The sequence below is a fragment of the Centruroides sculpturatus genome, unplaced genomic scaffold (genome assembly GCF_000671375.1).
Source record: "Centruroides sculpturatus isolate CEXI.00-Female unplaced genomic scaffold, Cexi_2.0 scaffold37, whole genome shotgun sequence".
NCBI classification, from domain to species: Eukaryota; Metazoa; Arthropoda; class Arachnida; order Scorpiones; family Buthidae; genus Centruroides; species Centruroides sculpturatus.
In genome coordinates this window covers 1,149,725-1,170,160 of record NW_019384346.1, presented here as the reverse complement: position 1 = coordinate 1,170,160, position 20,436 = coordinate 1,149,725, and the positions used below count along the sequence as shown (strand labels likewise).

Here is a 20,436-nt window from a genome sequence, read left to right as displayed (position 1 = left end):
TTAAAGCGGTATCCATTTATTTAAATGGAAAAAAGAAGAGGAAGAAAAGAACTCAGTCAATTTGCTTACTAGAAAAATCCATTTAGTCATCACATTTAGGTATATTTGTTTCTTTAAAAACCGAAACGAAAATGATGGCGATAATTACTTTAATAAAATGAGAAAATAGAAAAATAAAAATACCAAATTAAGTAAAGGGTTAGGTTTACGTAGGCATTCGTTTAATGTAAAGTTGTAAAATTTGAAGACAAAAAAAGTATCCGGGGATGAAAATCTTATCAATACTTGAAATAATTGTAAAGAGAAGTAAATAATTTTTTTACTTTATTATTTTTTAATGTAGAAAGCAGTAGAGGATGCTTTCACGGAATGTTAGAGGATGAGGAGCAAAGGAAATACGTAGGACGTGATCCGAAACACAAACGAATATTTATAGGCAGAGAGAAACATGAACCAAACCGAATTTATAAAAAAAAAAGGAGAAAAAAGAAGAGGGAGAAGAAAATATGTTACAGATCCACTTCGCCTTTCAGTCAAAGAAACACGAAGAAATATTTCATACCGAATTTTAAAAAAAAATCGATATGATTACATTTTCTGGAAGTTTGTAAAAATAACGAAATGTTTTCTTCTTTTCTTTAAAATAAATAATACAATTATTCGCTTCGTTATTAATTTTTTTACAGTAAAATAAAAAACGAAACGATTCAACAATACTCGGAGTTGTCCGCGTATATAAAAATGGCATTAGTAATTGACAAACGTTAGGAAACTGCTAGGATTTGAAAATTTAAACTACATTTCTGTATAAATATCATCATTTCGGTTTGGAGTCTATTAAAACAAGAATTAATGAGTCAGCAGATCGAAAATGGCTTCGTGACAGCCTCATCCAACTACAGCGCAACAGTTTTCTCATTTTTGATCAATTCGTGTATCCCGGGAGACCGCACATCGCAGAACGGATACCTAACTATTTCCCCCGGGACTATGACGTCATTTAGTTAGTACCGTACCCACCATCGAATAAGTCGGTAGTTGATGCGAAAGCTTATACAAACTTTTCTCCTCGCTCTCTCTCCCTCTCGTTAGCCATTCCTCTTATAAATTTTGCAAAATATTATCAACTCTACTAATTTAACGTTCGAAATTTTTCATTTTGTAATAATAAAGTATAAAAATTACAGGAACAGAATCGTAAAAAAAAGGAGTCGGTTCTCAACACTTAAAGTAATTTATCTTCGAAATCGGTGTGAGTTATGCAAATGAACCAACAGGATACTTTAAACCCGATTAAGAGTGATTCACACCAGACTCATTTTTTTTCAAATTGGTATTAATTTATCTTCTTCCAACAACTTGGAGTTGGATAAAAGCGAGTGGTTTTAATAGCTTACAAAATGTTAATGCTTGTAGTTTCGATATTAATGTTTTAAGATTATTTGTGTATGGATTGATGAATGAAGTAGAATTAACGGCAGTTAAGAATAAAGAAGTCATATTAAAGCGATTAAGTGTGAAACCTCTTTACAATGAGGGTTTGTTCTATGGCCGTGTCATCATTTAGAGTAATGACTTTAATAATGGATAGGAGTCAGCTATATACTGGTGCTAAAATAAAGACTGACTCAGTATTGATTTTATCATTAGATAGGCTGGTTTCACCTGTAATTCTGTAGATCTACCTCTCCATGTCGTTAGTTCTAATCACAAATTACTTTGCAAATGTTGAATTCTATTGCCTAGAGAAAGAGAGAGAGAGAGAGAGAATGTGTGCGCGCGGAGTAAATCACATCAAAAACATTCGAGAAAATAGAAGGAGCCAAAATTGCTGGTGGATAAGTGACCTCTTATGCTGCCGGTGATAAATTGTGATATTTGAAACTGTAGCTTTTGAATATAAACTTGGAGAGCTTACATTCTTAGCCATATTTTCACTTGATATATTGGTGTTTGTCAAGTGGTTTTCAAAACTGTTTAACAGTTTGTCTTCACTTTATGGATTTAGTTCCAACACTCTTTAATCAGCTTTTGTCAAATATAAACACACTTTATTACATTTTTATGTTGAAATTTTTAACAAATAAAATTGTAACAAATTCAAAAAGTCATTCGAAAACTTTAAATTTTTTATACATTTTAAAAATTGCAGTAAAAAAAATTAACGAAATATTTGTCTATAACTACAATTTACATTCGTCTAATTATCAAACTTTCTATTTAATAAATGATTGTAGAAATATATTTTAAATTGTGCTTCACTTCTCGTAGCTTCTCTGCCAATTAATGAAACTAAAGGTAACTTATCTTACTCTAAAGAAGGTAATTTCACATAGTAGGATGAAAGGGAGTGGAAATGGAAACACAAAAACGTAAGTAAATGTGTCATGAAGCTTGTCATCCAGTCAAGTGATATAAAATGGGTGTTTCCTACTTTTCTTTTCTCACTCATTCTTTTTTTTTTATTCCTATCTGCATGTCTTTATTCTAAATTTATTCCATCAGTTCTACTCTACAAGAATGACAGAGATAACAACGGTATTGATGTGTCGTGTACTTCGTCCCTCCCTTCCATTTCTTAAAAGTAAAATGGGGAAAAAGACTCTTCTTTCTGAAATGATTTACACGTTCATTAGTAACTACCTCTTTCTGTAGAAGTTGTAATTCGTGTGTCTGTGAGTCCAACACGCAAACTTACTCAATCCAACATCACTATATTATGAAAATTATCGATTTTCAACGAACTACTTTACAAAGGTCTACATTAATGTAGAAATTCTGCTTTAATTAATTATTTAAAACTTTTACATACAGTACATGTTTTTTTCTTTCACTTACTAACTTAATAACATGTTTAAAATAAAATATCCGTATATCTATACTATATTTTTTAAAAAGCGAAAAATATCGTTAAAAAATAATTTTTATGGAATGAAACTTTCTTTTCTATCCACGTTTGCTACTTATTTCATCCTGTAGTGACATTAATAGCCACCATTCATTTCTGCTAAATACAGTACGAGGTCAAGCAAACTGCAAACCTGTAAATTCGCTGATTCTCTACTTCTTTAAATCTTTGTTTATTCAACAGAACCCGCTTTCTAATCCCTCACGTACTAAGAAGTTACATTTGTAAACTCAGAAATATTTTATATCCACTTCTTAGTATTCATCTCATCCAAAAATAAAACGTCGTGAGTATAAATTATTTAAATAATTATATAAAGTAGATTTATTGTTTTCTTTTTTAATTAATTTTATTTAATAGAAGATATCCTTTAAATTTTAATAATTAAAAAGTGTGCGTGTCTTCTTTTTTGAACTAATTTTTCAAAATGGTTTTTGTCTCCTGGAAACCATTGCTCTTAGGGATGCTGTGGAGTATTTATAATATTTTTGTGTTACGGATATACAAAGAATGAAATATATTCGTTTCCAGTACAAAAACCAAAAAGATGAAGTGAAGTTGGTAATATATCTTCCTTTACTTGTGGCTATTTATGTTGAGAAATTGAAACTGTCCATTTTTGGAATTGTTTAGAGAATATGCTGGATGTAAATCAAATCGATAATTTGTAACAGTCAAAAATTTGGAAATATATATACATTTTTAGCAAGTAATTTATATAATTTTAAATATAAACGTTTATAATTCAAATTTATTTAATATATCTTCAAGTTTAGTTATTCTAAGTGCATTTTTCCTATTATATTTATGGATATAAATCGGAGAAATGCGCATTTGATCACTCTTAAAATTATAATTAATAGATTAATTTATCTAAAGTAATGTTTTGCAATCTTTTCTTTAGCCGGCATCTGCTTTCATAATTAAAATGCTCGTCTTTATCCAGATACCCGATTGCATTACTCTAGGGACCGCGATCTACTGATTGAGGAAGACAGNAATTTCAGTTTATATGTTTTTAATGTTTCACTGATTTGTAGAGTAATACTTCACAAAATTTTTTTGTATAAGAATAAACATATTTTATACAATTATTTATGTTCTTATTAAGAACAGTTCCCTCTTCTAGTTTATATTTACTGTTGTAATGGAATTTATTTCATACAAATGTGCATTTATTCATTCTCAAAATAATTAATAACTTCTTTTAGAATGAAAAAATATTTTTTAATCAACCATACATGATTTGTAATGATTTAACAGTTTCTAGTCAAAAATGTTTTTTCAATGTCATATGACTTCTTTATGCTCATTTGAAGAAACATTTTAAAGATTCACATATAAATAGTTGAAATAACTAAATCTCAAACAAAACCTTTTAATATGCAGCTGTTTTATTATCTCTTCGAATGCTTTCAATCATTTTTAATGACTTTCTTCAAGAACAAAAACCAAATGCTTCCAATTTGTATATAATGAACTTTGTTTTGGAACATTTTTAAAATTAAACTTTCTAGTGTGCAATCTCATAAATATAAAATTACAATATATATGCAATAATAACACGTACAAATATACAAATAAAGTACCGTATATTTCTGCAGATAAGACAACCTTCAGATAAGACAAGGTATAAATTTCATCAAAGTTTTACAGTTTTAGCATATATCTGTCCCATAAGACGACTCCTAAACTATCAACGGCCTATGAATTTAGTTTCGATCAGCGATCATCATCTGGATAATAATACCGTATAGCGTGTACAGAATTATGTCCTATTTGTAATTTTTCAAATGAACAAATTTTATTTTCTTGCATCTGGCAGCATTGCAATTGTTGCAAACATTCACACTGATTTGGGCATTCAGGTAATGACCTTGACTATTCACAAAACGTCATATAGGCTATAGGCTATTCTATTTTGTGGACACAACCTACTCTCTTCTAGTAAGTAAGNTATGTGTATTTCTTTTTAGTAAACTAGAAACATTTTAGACTTATAATAAAAATATAAAACTAAATTTTATATACATCTAATTCTGTTTTTACACAATAGTTATGTTCCTGAAGAACATGTGTAAAAAAGATTGAAGTGATATATATAATTAAGGGCATTTCTCAGAAATTTCTTTTCCAATTGAAACAAAAAACAACAGCATAAAGGTGAATAATGTGAAGCATGCATCAATGCATTGTAATACAAAATAAATATTTTTAGAATTTGGATCAATCATGTTAGATAAAAACAAATCATGTTAGAAGGGAATGAAATTTTTTTCTGATTTGTGTAAATCAAAATCATGTACCTCAACATAATTATCAGGAAACAAAGCAAGTATCTACTTGGGGAACCTGCTGAGAGCTGCCTTGTCAGGAACCCTCTCTCCTTTATTTTTTTTCTAAGTTTTCTTGTTGAGTTATGAAGAAAACATAGATCAAATTTTTGTTGAAAAGCATCATGCAAATATTTTTAACATTACCAATAACAAACTGTTCAGGTGAAAGATCCTTCAACACACTGAAACATGTGAAAAAATTATTTGCGTACAATGGTGTACGAAAATAAATGTTTTAAACTGTCAGATGTAAGCCTTATGTTTATTGAGAATGATAAATTGCAGAAATTGACTTTTGATGATGTGATTTGAGCAGTTTGGCTGAGAAGAGTCAGAAGTTGTAATATACACGATAAAGTAATAAGCTGTGTGTTAGTAATAAATGAGTTTAATTCTTCTTTCAGTTTCTGCCTTTCTTCTGGCTTCCTTTTTTTTTTTTTTTTTTTTTTTAGTTGCAAGAGCGAAAAATTTAAATTGTTTGGGCTCCTTCGAAGGTAAATCCGGTACTGATTGATCCAAAATAAAATAAAATTAGAGTTAAGAAAATTTAATTTTATCGAAGTCTGTTGTAAATAATTGTTCCGTATGTTATATCTTTAATGATTATTAAGGGTAGGGAATTAGAATAAGGTTAAGGCTAGAAAATTCAAGTGATCCGGAATTACCGTTGTTGAATTTTAGTACCTAGTATGTCTCTAGCTCAGACGTTTTTGGGTTAATACAAAACTCTTCATCCGTTTACTATGAGAATACGTGTAAACAATTACAAAATTCTTTTACGTTGGGACACGTAAAAATAAAATGTGTTTCCCCATGACTCATAGGAAGCACTCGAGTGTTTTTTCTCCGTTATCACAACGACGTTAACGTAGAACACCGATAAGAAATAGACAAAAGTAAATAGAAAAACATAAAAGATTAATAAGGTGTCATCCATAAATTACGGCACTTTACATCGATTTATGTCGCTATATTTATACTTTTCAACTGCCATCCTATACCTTCCGTAACGATCCCTAACGCTGTCCAATATACTTACCCCCCGAAATTACGTAACGCGTATCCTCGATAAACCCCTTAATTGTATTAAAGAATAATACAAAGCACGGGGTACGTTGTCGCCATTTTGCGAAAAACTACCGGTAGTTTAATTCTTACATATTTAACAACACCAGTCGATTTAAAGACCCAGCATTATGTAACGTTTCTGTAAATACGATACATTACAAAGGAAGAGGAGTAACGATTACCTGCATCTCCCCCCACCCATACATCCATATCTGCGTAACGTAATTTATGGAAGTCCCTAAGAATCCGAGGAAATACAGTGCACAAATTACTAAATTAAACAAAATACTTTTTAAAATAATTTCTAATTTAATTAAGTCTAAACAAATTCTAAATACTTAATTGGATAATTTATAATTAACTAATAATCGAGAATATTTAGTCACATTCTAACAGGAAGAAGAGATTAAAAATTGCATTATTGTAATTTTCTTCATTTTTGTCTCTAAATTTTTTTTACAACTTTTGTAATATGGCATTTTAAATTATATAATCTACGTAATTTTATTATTGCATCTTTTGTATACTTAGATTAATGAAATATGTTTGTTTTTACTTTAGATGTTCTTTTTTGCAAAAAATTATAAAAATTCAACGAGTTGCTTTTCCAGCAACATTTGGTAGCGCCATCTGTTATCATATTTTATTTTTAAAACTTTTTATATTTTTAACTATTATAAAATGGCAAAAAGCTTAATTTTGAGGATATGGATGGATTTTATTTAAAAAATTTGTAAATGCTAATAAGTAAAATCCTCATTAAGTTTCACCCTACTAGAGATATACACGATCCCCTTTATCTCCCTACCCCCTCAACCTTTAATAGCATCAATTCCCCTAATAAACAAACCTCCCCGAAAAATTTCAGAAATTTTAGACAAGAAGCACACGAGTTATTAAACTTCAAACAGGGTGAACAAAGTGTCCCCCCCACACACACACAGAAAAAACCCCAAATTTTTCTGGATTTCTCGACATTTCAAGGTGTCCTGAGTCCAAAAAATATTAATATCTTGAGGGATCAATTTTTGACCGATCACCATACTTTCCTTCTGTTATATGTAACAGCTAGGAAAGTAAAAGTTAAATAATGTATATTTTAGAAGGGGGCCTGCATTTCTTAGTTGACCCAGGTCCCACAGTTGCTAGCAGTTGCCCTGTTGATTGCTATAAGACAGAATTCAAAAACTTCCTCATTATAATTGCCCAAAGTAAATTGTCATATATTATTAAACATTTTCAGTAGAAACTACACTGTGTCAGATCCCTGTTCAAATCATCATCCATTGAGTTTACCATTGAGATATTACTCTAATGCCAATATTTATAGTATGCCACTATTTTTAATGTATTTTGCAAATGATATTCATGTGGAAAAAATTGAATGCTTTAATCAATACCTTTGTATTATCATCATCATTGACACAATAATCATAATTCATAAAGTATGAAGTCCATCCTTTCATATTTCAAATATAAATTGTTGAGAACTAAGTAGGAAACAAGATTTTGCATCTTCTACATTTGCAGAAAAAAACAAAATATTTTTAATATATTAAATATTGTAAAATAAATATGAATAAATTTATAAATAATTGTGTAACAAATACAGAAATGAATAAACACTTCTTAAATTATCCTTAATTGATAACATTTGAAATAAGATATTAAAATTGTCATACACTTTATCATCTTATATGTAATTTTAATTTTAAGACTTTTTGTATTTTATCTAAACGTAAATTTAATTATTAATTTACATGCAATAATTATCTTTATTGTTAATTCTTTACAGAATGAATTCAATACAAAATTCTGTCAAACAAAAGAAAGTTTGTGTTATGATTTTTCACCAAGTGAGTATATGAATATTATTGTCAACCATTTTTGTTATTAAATTTCAATAATGTAATTTCACTTTTCACATTCAAAAATGATTTATGTTATTTATGGTACTAGTTGATAACTCAGTGGGAGACTCCCAAAATTTTGCAAAAATCTTTAAATTGTCAGACTCTTCAATTAAGGCCTATTCCCATATTTACATGAAAATACAATCAACTTTTAGGTATTATTAAAACAACTAAATAATAGTGTTTTGATATTGCTGAGAGTAAAAAACTTCAAATCTCCCAAAATTTTTCACTCCTATAAATGGAATCAACTCTTCAGGAGTTGGCAAGATTACTAACAAACAATAATAGAGGATGTTAATTGAAGAATTCTTTGGTAAAAGGTAAGTTAAATTTTGATGTTTTCAGGAATTCTCAAAAAACTGTTCTTTTTGCATGAGGTTTGTTGTGAAGTGATAAAAATATAAATGTTAAATACATGTGAATAAAGTGCTTATTATAGCAAGGGGAAAGTCCTGTTCCAGATGACCTGTTCTCATTGCTGTTGTGTCCAGTTTTTGTGGTCTTGGCACCACTGTTGTCGCTTCATAGCATTCTGTGGCAACACTAACGGCTTTGGAATGGCTACTCAGCTATGAATGCTCGCAGCATGCAGCTCTCGTTGAATACTTTTGGTGGATACAGGGTTCTGGAGATGGGTGTTCATCTCAGAGGTTATCTGCTGCAGTGTAGTCTTACGTTTTTGGGCAACTATCCTCTTCAACACTCGTCTATCCCGGTTGGTCAACTTCAACTTTTGCCCACTGTTCTGCTTCGCAGAAGACACGATTCCCAGTTTTGTGTAGGCTGTCATAACCCTTGACACAGTGGACCTTGAAACACCCATAAGGTTGCTGTTCTAGATACTGACGCTCCAGTGAGTCGAGCTCCAATAATCATGCCTCTTTGCCAGTGGCGGCCTTAAGGGGTGGCGAGAAGGGCAATCGCCCGGGGCCTCGCGCAACAACCAAGCAGAAAAAAGTTGATATTTAAAACTTTTTATTTTATCCTTGGCTATTAGTTATAACAATAAAATAAATTTAATTCATAGTACAGTATGTATTAATATTAATAAGTGCCTACTATTTCAATTCACATACTTTGCATAAAGGACAAGGGCCTCGCAAAAATCTGCCGCCCAGAGCCTTGCAATGGATAAGGCCGCCGCTGCTCTTTGCACGTCGGACAGGTCAGACATAATAGCACTTTGCTGGGAAGAGAATTTTCTCATGCAACTGTCACACTGCCAAATGCTCGACTGATACCTTCCCTTTCACTGCCACTGGATGGCAGACTGTTGTGACACGTGGTGGGGCTGTGTTGGACAGTCGAAATACAACACATTTTGAAAGGGGTGTTCCTATTATTTTGTCTTATACCTGTAAGTGCACTTAACTACTTTATTCCATAGAACTCCTCAACTATAAGTAGGGCAATCAACATTATGCTTTATTTTTCATTAAATTATACTTTATATTTTTAAACATTACACATTATTATGCTTTATAAAAAATTAATAAATTAAATCAAATTTTCTTCTAATTTAATTTAGTAACGTTCATCATATAAAGAACTGAATACATTGCATTACATATAAAGAATTCAACACAATGCAATGGACAAAAAAAACTTGAAAAATACAGCCAACTGTATAATAACTAGTATTGCCACCAGGCTGGTTTTTAAATTCATGGTCTGGATTAATTGTTAATTTGTCCGGTTTTTGTAGAAATTGTGAAATTATGATGAAACAAAATGAATTTATAAAAATATTTGCAAGTATTTTGTAAATATTAGGTTTGTTCCAACACAAGTCCCTAACTAGTTTAAAACTGGCATGCGCATTGTTCAGTTCTTGGCTGTAAAGTGACATTGCACATGCCTTGGTATAACATTTTAATTTTAAAATGACCTGGTCAGCAATTTTGAAAAGGTGGCTCACTGATAACAACACTGTATAAAACTCAAGTATTCCTTGACTCAATTCCAGCTCTTTCATATAAATGCTTCACACTTTTTATGTACAAATCAAAACAGACTTTTAACATGGCTTACAAAATCATTGCAAAAACTGAAAAATAAATGTTCATTGTCAATTTTAAGTTTTTTATTTGGTATTGTCGAATTTGTTTCAAATGCACGTATCTATAAGCCTTTTACCAGTGCACGTTTCGTCACACTATACAATAGTGTGCTGTTGTTGTTTCAGATAAACTGGTGATCAATTGTTGTTTCAGATAAACTTTCTTTTTATGGCATGATCATCGAATAGAACAAAGTCATATTCTAAAAAGTTTCTAAAATAAGCTTAATATGCCTTAAACATGCCAAAATGACTTGCAGCTCGGTCACACACCTAAACAGCATCACTTAGTCTACAATATAATCACTGCAATGTAGAAATACCTCCATTTTAGCATTTTATCCATTTTACCTGAATTTTAGCAGCCATGAACCTAAATGTCTGATGATTTACTTAGTCTAGCAAGAATGATGTATTTCTTTTCTCGGTTGAGCTTGCTTGACTGATTGATTTTGAGACTGCCAAATCTGTGAGTTATAGTTCATGCGAATGAGTTTGTTTAGATGAGATTGAATAAAAACATGAAAAATTTGGAACTGTATGCTCTGCTTACATTATTGCTTTTCCAATGTTTACAAATAATTATTATAAAATATAATTTACTTTATTCAGTTTAAATAATTAGATATATTTATGAATTTGTCTGTAAAGTTAAATATTTATTGATTTCTATCTTTCAGATAATTTTTATTCTTATAAATTCAGTATCTTATCATTTCCAAAAATTGATTCAATACAACTTTTATCAAATGAATCAAAAAATTACCTGAATATCACATGGAAAGTTTCTCCTTTATCAAGTAAGATATAATTATTATTAATTTTATTATTATAGTCAAATATCATAAATTATTAAAAATTGAGAGACACAGGTATAGAGAATAACTGCTGTTGCTTCAGTGTATATTATTAACTTTATCCCAGTGTGGTGTGTTAAGTATGGAGAAAGCTGATCACCCTGTAGAATTCCATAAGATAATTTAAATAAAGGAGATTGTTGTTTCCTTGAATGATATTAGTATTATAATCTGAAAATAATTTAGGCACTGTCTGCAAAAACTTTTTGCCTGTTCCTTTGTCTCTCAAATTTTGAACCAAAAGTAGTACATAGAATGTATCAAAAGCTTTTTCAATATCTATGAAAGTTGTAAATAGGTTTTCATGTTTTTTTGACAAGTGGAGTTGAATTATTAATAGCAGCAAAAATATTGCAAATTCAGTACCTCTATTTCTTACATATGCATATTGAAATTTGGATTCTAAGTCCATTTCACTGGGCCATCGGTGAAATCTTTTTGCTAAGATTGCCGTAAAACATTTTCTTAAGACAGGTAGAAGAGCTATTGATCTTAAATTATTTCAGTTGGTTCTAATTGGTATGCATGGTTCTAATTGGTATGTATGGATATTAATTCATATACTTTGTATATGAATTAATTTATAAAATTATGAATTAATGAATTATGAATTAATTTATAAAATTAAATAATTTTATAAATTAATTGATTTTAAATTTTCTATTGACAAGTCCACTCGTATCATTTCAAACCAATTACTATCATTTTGCATTGTTTCAAATAATGATAATTGATATTTTTACTAAGATATATTAATATAGTTACTAAATCATAGATACAAGATCATCATGTTTAGAACTGTATTGTACTTAGAGATCAAACATCTTTTATATTCAAAGATGAATCTAAATTAAGAATAAAATAACATTATAAATTAGTTAACAGAAATAACAATAGCAACATTTCAATAAATTTTAAATATGTCATTTCCTATTTTCTCAATAAGTTATTTGCCCAAGAAATTCACAAATTTACAAGTAATATGTTATCTAAGAGCCAGATTTATTAATATGTCAGTAAGCTTAAAATTCAAATTTTTATATTATTGGAATTTAAACAATATTACTAATAAAGGCAAAGTAATGAAAATTTTAAATAATCACAATAATAATAATAATAATAATAATTTATTAATAGCTGGTTGGTCAAAACAATAAAGGCATCAGCTAACTGTTCTGAGAAGCATGGCTTTGAGTTTGGGTCAGACAGAAATTTTCATGACTGGTTTGATTCTATGTCAGACCTTATTTGTTACCACTTAGCTGCCTATTTACTGACCTGTCCAAATCCATGATGAGCATGAAATTCTTTTAGTGACTGCATAATAGGAAGAAAAAAGCTTAAAATTTATATGGTAAAACCTTTCCAAAATGGAACCTGAATATGACAGAAACCTGTCTAAACCGAAAAAGTTCTTTGGAATGGAACAATTTTCTAAGAGATTAAAAGAAATCTGTTCAAAATAAAAACTTACCAGAGAAAAAATATTTGGTCCCATGCAGTTTTGGTTTATACAGATTTTACTGTAAATTTTGTAAACTGAATATTTTAACATAATTTACAATGATGATAAAAAATATTAAAATTTTAAAATATTGTTATTTTTTCCATAGATGCTGAAAGAAATTTATGTACATTAAGGAAGATTGTTGTTTGGGTACAACCAAAAAATGTGTATGATGTTATGTTTAAAATTGTTTTAAATAATTACTTATAAATATTCCTGCTTAGAGTCAAAATTTTATGAACTTATTAAGAAATAAACCTTAACAAAAGGAAAAAGCATTTAAAATAAAATGAATTATACATTAAATTGAATTTTGTTTCTATCTAATTTTTATATTTCTTTATAGATTTAATGTCGATCTTCAGTTGTATTGCAATTTATTCAATTTATGTATTTATCAAAGGGTTAGGGCTGAAATTCTAAATAATACTTTTGAATGCAGAATTGAAGAAGAAAATTGCTTTTGCAAAACATTACATCTAAATGTAAGAAATTTTTGTATAGTATTATATACTCAATAAATAATAATTTCTTTATTTGCAATTAAGCTTTTATTTTTAGGACTGAAAAGATAATTTTTTTATCTCAATGAGGCATGTTATCAATGAATCTGAATTTTATAATAAAGATTTATTTATTTACTGCTCTTTTATACTTGCAAACTGAAAAAAATACTGTTATATTTATTATGGGTTTGATCAGGATCACTCTGGTTAAATCCATAATTTGGGTAACCAGTTGGATAACCAGTCTTTGTTTTATGGACTATTGGAGGAAAAAAAACAGCCTATGTATTTTATTTAAGATTTATTGATAATTTCTTGAATTTGAAGATTTCAAAAAAATATGCCACATTAACTTCATTTTATGATATATACATAGTCTTTAACTTTAGATTAACTGTTATAAAAAAGTGTTTTGTTCCTAAGAAGCTAAAAATTACAAAAGCTTTTATTGAAAAAAGATTTAGTTTTTAATAGTGAATAACATACATTGCACAAAACATTTAAAATGCTAAAACCGTAGATTAAATATAGAAAACAGANCTTTAGATTAACTGTTATAAAAAAGTGTTTTGTTCCTAAGAAGCTAAAAATTACAAAAGCTTTTATTGAAAAAAGATTTAGTTTTTAATAGTGAATAACATACATTGCACAAAACATTTAAAATGCTAAAACCGTAGATTAAATATAGAAAACAGACACTAAAATTTTATTTTCAAGAAGAAATCATTTTTGAAAATAAAATTTTTTTGCCTGTTTTCTATATTTTATGATACTGAAACAAAAACTAATAGGAAGCACCCTTGCAGAACAGCACAAAATTTTTGTTTGTCAACTGAAAATGTATTGAAAATGAAATCCAAATTTGGTTGTAAATGATTTAAGGGTATCAAATTATTATGCACAAAAGAATGAGTTGTCTGTATTACAAATTAACTAGTAGCTTATATATTGATCTAATATCTTCATTATCAAAAATAAATTTTGCCTTATTAAAGCATAAAATTACAATACCAAATCTGCATTATCAACTATTTAAAAGATGTTCCATTATATAAAAGATTTGAATTGTCAAATAAGTGTGATAAAGGAATAGCACGTACTTCTGACTATTCAAAAATAGTGTAAGAGTCTATCAGTCTATCCCCTACTAAAACTCTTCTAAGACTAATACAAGGAGCAATTGGAAGGATATAATTATTATAATAGCGAAAAAAGAAAAAATAACTTTAATGAACTGTGATGGATATAAGTAGGACTTTGTAAAATTTGGTATTTTGAGACTTGGCAAGTCCAAGTTGTCTAGATTTTCATTTCTGAGTCCTAGTCAGTGTTTAAATGATATATATCACTTTCTGTTTATTGAACTTGACATCTATGTTATGTTCAAACAACAAAAAAATCTATATATTTTTAACAAATTCAAATCTAATATTTTTGTCTACTTTAAATACCTTTTATTTAGGCTTAAATATTGAGATTTCATACATTTAGTAATATAATAAACTAACTAATTTCCATCTTGTTTAGTATACATCTCTTTAATTATAATTACCAAATTATTGTTAGTAAGTATATAATGATGCTAAAACTCATCAGGACTAGGTAAGTTTCATAAATTTCATATAACTAAAAATTAAAATATTTAATGCATGCTTTTGTTTGTTTCACCCAAGCTTCATCAGAAAATTTAAAGAGGAAATTCTGTTATTCTTATTTAAATGTTCTGTGAAGTTTGAGTGAAACAAGTGAAAGTGCTCATTAAATATTTTAATTTTGTTTAAATTTTCTGAAACTTACCAAATTATTGTTGTTTATGACAATACTTTTTGTGACAGTTCAAATATGTACAAAATGAACCACTATTACATAAAATAAGATGTCTTAATCAGAAATAAATCAACTACATATTTAGAAAGTTTACTATAAATAAGCATAATGTTTCACTTTGAGTTTAGTTTCTTTTTGGATTTGTTCCACCCTATTGTAAAAGAGGGCAGTTTTTTCATACTTATTGTGGTTTAACTAGGCCCACAATGGGCATTTATAGTTAAAGCATCATGACTCATATTTTCAAGCTCATGACCTCAGAAAGAAACAAATAGAGAAAATACAGTATTTTAAACTTTTGACTTCATGTGTGTTTCCAAAGATGGATCCATAAATTCAATAGTGTTTTGGATTGTAATTTTGTAAACTGTGGTCCAATAAAGTTGGTTTTATTTTTAAAATTGTTGTCTTTTTTGTAATATAAGAAATGAATTTTATGATGGCATGGTTTATATGTATGATATATAATGCTTATTAAGTTATCTACATGTATATTTACATTAATTTAGTTTATCTCAATGTAGATGTATTTTTCATATAATTTTTAATATCTGAAAATTAAAAATATGCATTTAAAAAAATTTAAGAATTTAAAAAAAATGATTTTTATTCTTGCATTTTCATTTCAGAAGTCAATATTCATTCATGATCTTCATAACACTAATAAAAATGTAATTGTTCCATTACTTGAAAAGGATAACAATTGCCAAATGGTATGATCTTTTTATTACTAATTTCAAGTTTTAATGAATTAATAATAAATATATTTGTATTACTCTTATAATAAAACAATTTTAATATTATAATACAATTTTTCAAAGATATGCTTAAACTAAAACATTAATTTTTTGTGACATTGAACCTTTTCTCATTTATTACTTAAACTGCCAGTTAACAGAAAAATATCATTCACAAAGCTAAATTATTTTTATTCATAACAATCTCCGAAATACTTTCCCAATTTTTCAACTAAGTCCATCTTGGCCAGCCAAAACCTGAATTAATTGTAAATTATTGTATATTTTGGGCTTTGGCCAGCCATTTCATGAATTGGCTAGACTTTAGACATTGTCCATAACATACACGCATAACTTTCCTTTAGTTCTCTCCCATTAATTTTCTGTATATTTAATCTAAGATATAATTGATATTAGTAGACATTCCTACTTGAATTTGCATCTTCAAAGCTGATAAATTTCCAGTAATTATCCTCTACCTATATAATGAAATCAGTTTTGAAAACTTTGATGCATGACATGATAATTTTCATCATCATAAGCTGCTCACTGCTATAAAGTGAATTTTGACTAAAAATAATTACGTATGTGAGAATGGGCAGTTCTGGTACAACTTTGTTCCACTTACCGGATGGAAATATTAAGATAAAGGAATATCAGTAAGATCTTTCTTTGTCTGTTCTGACACCAGTTGAAAAAAAAGAAAATGTTACATCTCAACTCGTGATTCTATTATCTCATCTTCCGAGTGGCTGAAGATATAATTTAAACTTGACCAGAATTTTAGGAGGGTTTACCTTAAATGTTAACAACATTAATTTTGTTAGTTACGTAAATATGTGGGCCGACAATGGAGTTAGGCATTAAATCAATCTAAATGACAGTTTAGGATATAACTATATATTTATTATACAAAACCATAACTATCATATATACATTAAATGGAGTATCTTAAACTATAAGAACAAAATGGTTAGGTTTGATAATCAAGTATGGAAGGATATCTAATTCTAACCCGTAAGTCTATTCTGACAAGAGAGAGAGACAGAGTTTATTTATTTGAGTTAAATATAATACCTCATTTTGGTTCCTTATTTTTTTCTGAATCATTAGTGGGGCTGGCTTCGATTTCCTGCATTTGGCAGGAAACTCTTTCAGTTTAGACACGAACTTTCTTGAGTTCAGTTTCCAGTTCGCTTTGCTTTGGGCATTTGTGTTTGGTCCTATTTACAGAATCTTAGTTGTCTAATAGTCTCGGACAATTCCAGTCCCTGAGGAGAGAAGCAACAAGGAACTTCCTTGTTGAGTTGATATCAAAGTCAACATTTCAATTTTGAAGGAACTTCCTTCAAAATTGAAAGAAATTCTCTCTGACTCATAACTGTAATACAAACAAAAAGTTTTTGTTTGGTTTCATAATCTGAATTTTACAAACAAAACAAACTGATTAAATTTAAAAATTTTAACAACCAAAATCAATTTAAGCAAACAGTATTGGCCCCAGATTATCACATGTACTGTACATTTAAAACAATAGCTTAACTATGAAATGTTTCATACTTTTGTAAATAATAAAATTACTCAAAACTAAAGATAACATCATTATAATTTTGGTTTATTTGCCTCATTTTTTAAAACTACAGTATAGAAATTTTTATATTTATTACAGTAATATGTATGTACAATTTAAAAAAATGTTTAAATAACTTTGACTTAGAATTAATTTATAAATAAATATCTTTTTTTCAGATATATTATTCTCCTAGCTTTTTATTTAATCAACAACTTGCTAATGATAGAAACTGTGAATATATATCATGTTCCTTAAGTTCAAATTCAAGTGAAAATTGTATGTACAGTATCTGGTATATATATATATTATATTGATACATTTATATCATTAATTAACTATATAATTTCATCAATAAAATTAAATCAAAATTTTGAATTATTAAAAGAAATTTTAAAATGAAATTATTGAATTTGTTTTCCTTTATTAAAAATTAATAAATGTCTTTCAGATATGTTTTTCTATCTTAAAAATATATGCAATTTGAAGACAAATATAAAAACTACTTTAGTATTCTTACTGTATTCATTTCATACCAAAGGAACACAATTAACTAAGAACATTTCAAATTATTTCTGTTTGTCTTCAAATTGTGCATATTTTAAATAAATTTTTTATCCTGGATTATTATTATTTTTAATAATTTATTTGTTACTGAAACTATAAAACTGATATAATAAATCATGTTACAATAAATTATAATAAAATATTAGTCTGATTATATTAAACAAAATCATCAGATTAATGTTATTGTTATAATATTAAGTTAACCTGATTGATTAATATTCTGTAATTTTAAATGTTTATTTAAAATTGATCTTAATTTATAACATAATTTCAGTTTAATGAAAACAGTTTCAAAGCTTGATTTAATTTTGTTTTAATAAGATTTTACTATTTCATGTCATCATAATTTTTATTTATAGTATTAATGAGGATTTATCATTGTCATCAATCTCTGCATATTAAATGTATTAAAATTTCAGTTTATATGTTTTTAATGTTTCACTGATTTGTAGAGTAATACTTCAAAAAAATTTTTTGTATAAGAATAAACATATTTTATACAATTATTTATGTTCTTATTAAGAACAGTTCCCTCTTCTAGTTTATATTTACTGTTGTAATGGAATTTATTTCATACAAATGTGCATTTATTCATTCTCAAAATAATTAATAACTTCTTTTAGAATGAAAAAATATTTTTAAACAGCCATACATGATTTGTAATGATTTAACAGTTTCTAGTCAAAAATGTTTTTTCAATGTCATATGACTTCTTTATGCTCATTTGAAGAAACATTTTAAAGATTCACATATAAATAGTTGAAATAACTAAATCTCAAACAAAACCTTTTAATATGCAGCTGTTTTATTATCTCTTCGAATGCTTTCAATCATTTTTAATGACTTTCTTCAAGAACAAAAACCAAATGCTTCCAATTTGTATATAATGAACTTTGTTTTGGAACATTTTTAAAATTGAACTTTCTAGTGTGCAATCTCATAAATATAAAATTACAATATATATGCAATAATAACACGTACAAATATACAAATAAAGTACCATATATTTCTGCAGATAAGACAACCTTCAGATAAGACAAGGTATAAATTTCATCAAAGTTTTACAGTTTTAGCATATATCTGTCCCATAAGACGACCCCTAAACTATCAACGGCCTATGAATTTAGTTTCGATCAGCGATCATCATCTGGATAATAATACCGTATAACGTGTACAGAATTATGTCCTATTCGTAATTTTTCAAATGAACAAATTTTATTTTCTTGCATCTGGCAGCATTGCAATTGTTGCAAACATTCACAATGATTTGGGCATTCAGGTAATGACCTTGACTATTCACAAAACGTCATATAGGCTATAGGCTATTCTATTTTGTGGACACAACCTACTCTCTTCTAGTAAGTAAGTATGGTTTTTCCTTTTTTTGTAATGATTTTAATTTATATAAATTTCAATCTAATTTTTTTGTATCTGTCCTATAAGATGACCCTGAATTTTGAGGACCTTTTTTTATGATTCAACTATCATCTTATCTGAGGAAATATATGGTAGATACAAATATAATAAATGAATGAATAAATAAATAAATACGTAAATAAAGTAACATAACTGCAAACATAAAAAGGCCACAATTGTGCCTATTTCTTTAAACCATCCCTTCTGCCTACTAATATATTTATATTATGCCCGCTCTCCATGTGGGCATAATATAAATATATTTTGCCCACTCTCCAGTTTAGTTGTTTTTATGAAGTGCAGTTAGAGAAGAGTATAAATAGTTGATAAATTATTTACAGAATTATTAAAAATAAATGAAATTCATATACATTTTACATCAAAATATTTGCTAAAGACATTTTTTAATTCCAGCATTTTCCTACATTTTTTGATTTTATAATTAATAAATTTATCTCTCTTTCTCCTGCTATAAAATCTATTTGCTTTTGTAATTTTAGTACTATGTGTTTCTTTGTCTTTCCTTCTCTTTATCACATTCTTATTTCATTTCCTTTATTTTATATTGGCTAGTCATCACTGGTTGACCAGTTTAAGTTTATATGTTTTAAAGTTATTAAAAGGAAATCTTTGGTATTGTCATAATAATCAACATGGTTGTATGAGATAACAAAAGCAGACTATTTAGGCAAGATGGATACAGTACATATTGCTTTTTTGGTTAATGAAAAAGAAACAAAAAAAAGGAAAATGCTTTCATATAATGTTGAACATATGAATGGCTTGAATATTGATTGGTAAAACCAAGAACTGTTGGATCATCAGGATAAGAACTTTTTGGAATTAATTAGCTTAAGCAAATTTGAATCTACTGCTGGAAATTACAGTAAAGCAACTTTGCTTATGTAAAAGAAAGATCAGGATACACTTAGAGATAGCAAAATGACTTAAGCCAACTAACAAATTTTTTCTTTCCCCCCTTTTTTTATTAATATATTTTATATTTCTCTCTCCTTCTGCTTACTTATCTTTAGATATTTTTCCTTTTATATACTTAATTACCATTTGCACATTACTTATTTTGTACTTTGCAGTGGCGTACCGTGGGTGTCAGCCGCCCGGGGCGGAGGAAAATTCCGGCGCCCCTTTAGGTATTTCAATT

At 28.1% G+C, this 20,436-nt stretch overlaps 1 protein-coding gene across 1 annotated transcript in view; it reads left to right on the top strand.

Annotated features, from left to right (window-relative positions):
* LOC111635949 overlaps positions 1-17,627 on the top strand; it is a 34,361-nt gene extending 16,734 nt beyond the window's left edge. Inside the window, exons 2-7 of the mRNA XM_023381099.1 lie at positions 8,108-8,168; positions 10,968-11,087; positions 12,758-12,818; positions 12,998-13,136; positions 15,614-15,697; positions 17,471-17,627. Of these exons, the coding sequence (XP_023236867.1) occupies positions 8,108-8,168; positions 10,968-11,087; positions 12,758-12,818; positions 12,998-13,136; positions 15,614-15,697; positions 17,471-17,608 (603 nt within the window). The 3' untranslated portion in view covers positions 17,609-17,627. The remainder of the gene's footprint in view (positions 1-8,107; positions 8,169-10,967; positions 11,088-12,757; positions 12,819-12,997; positions 13,137-15,613; positions 15,698-17,470) is intronic.
* Positions 17,628-20,436: the final 2,809 nt, after the last annotated feature.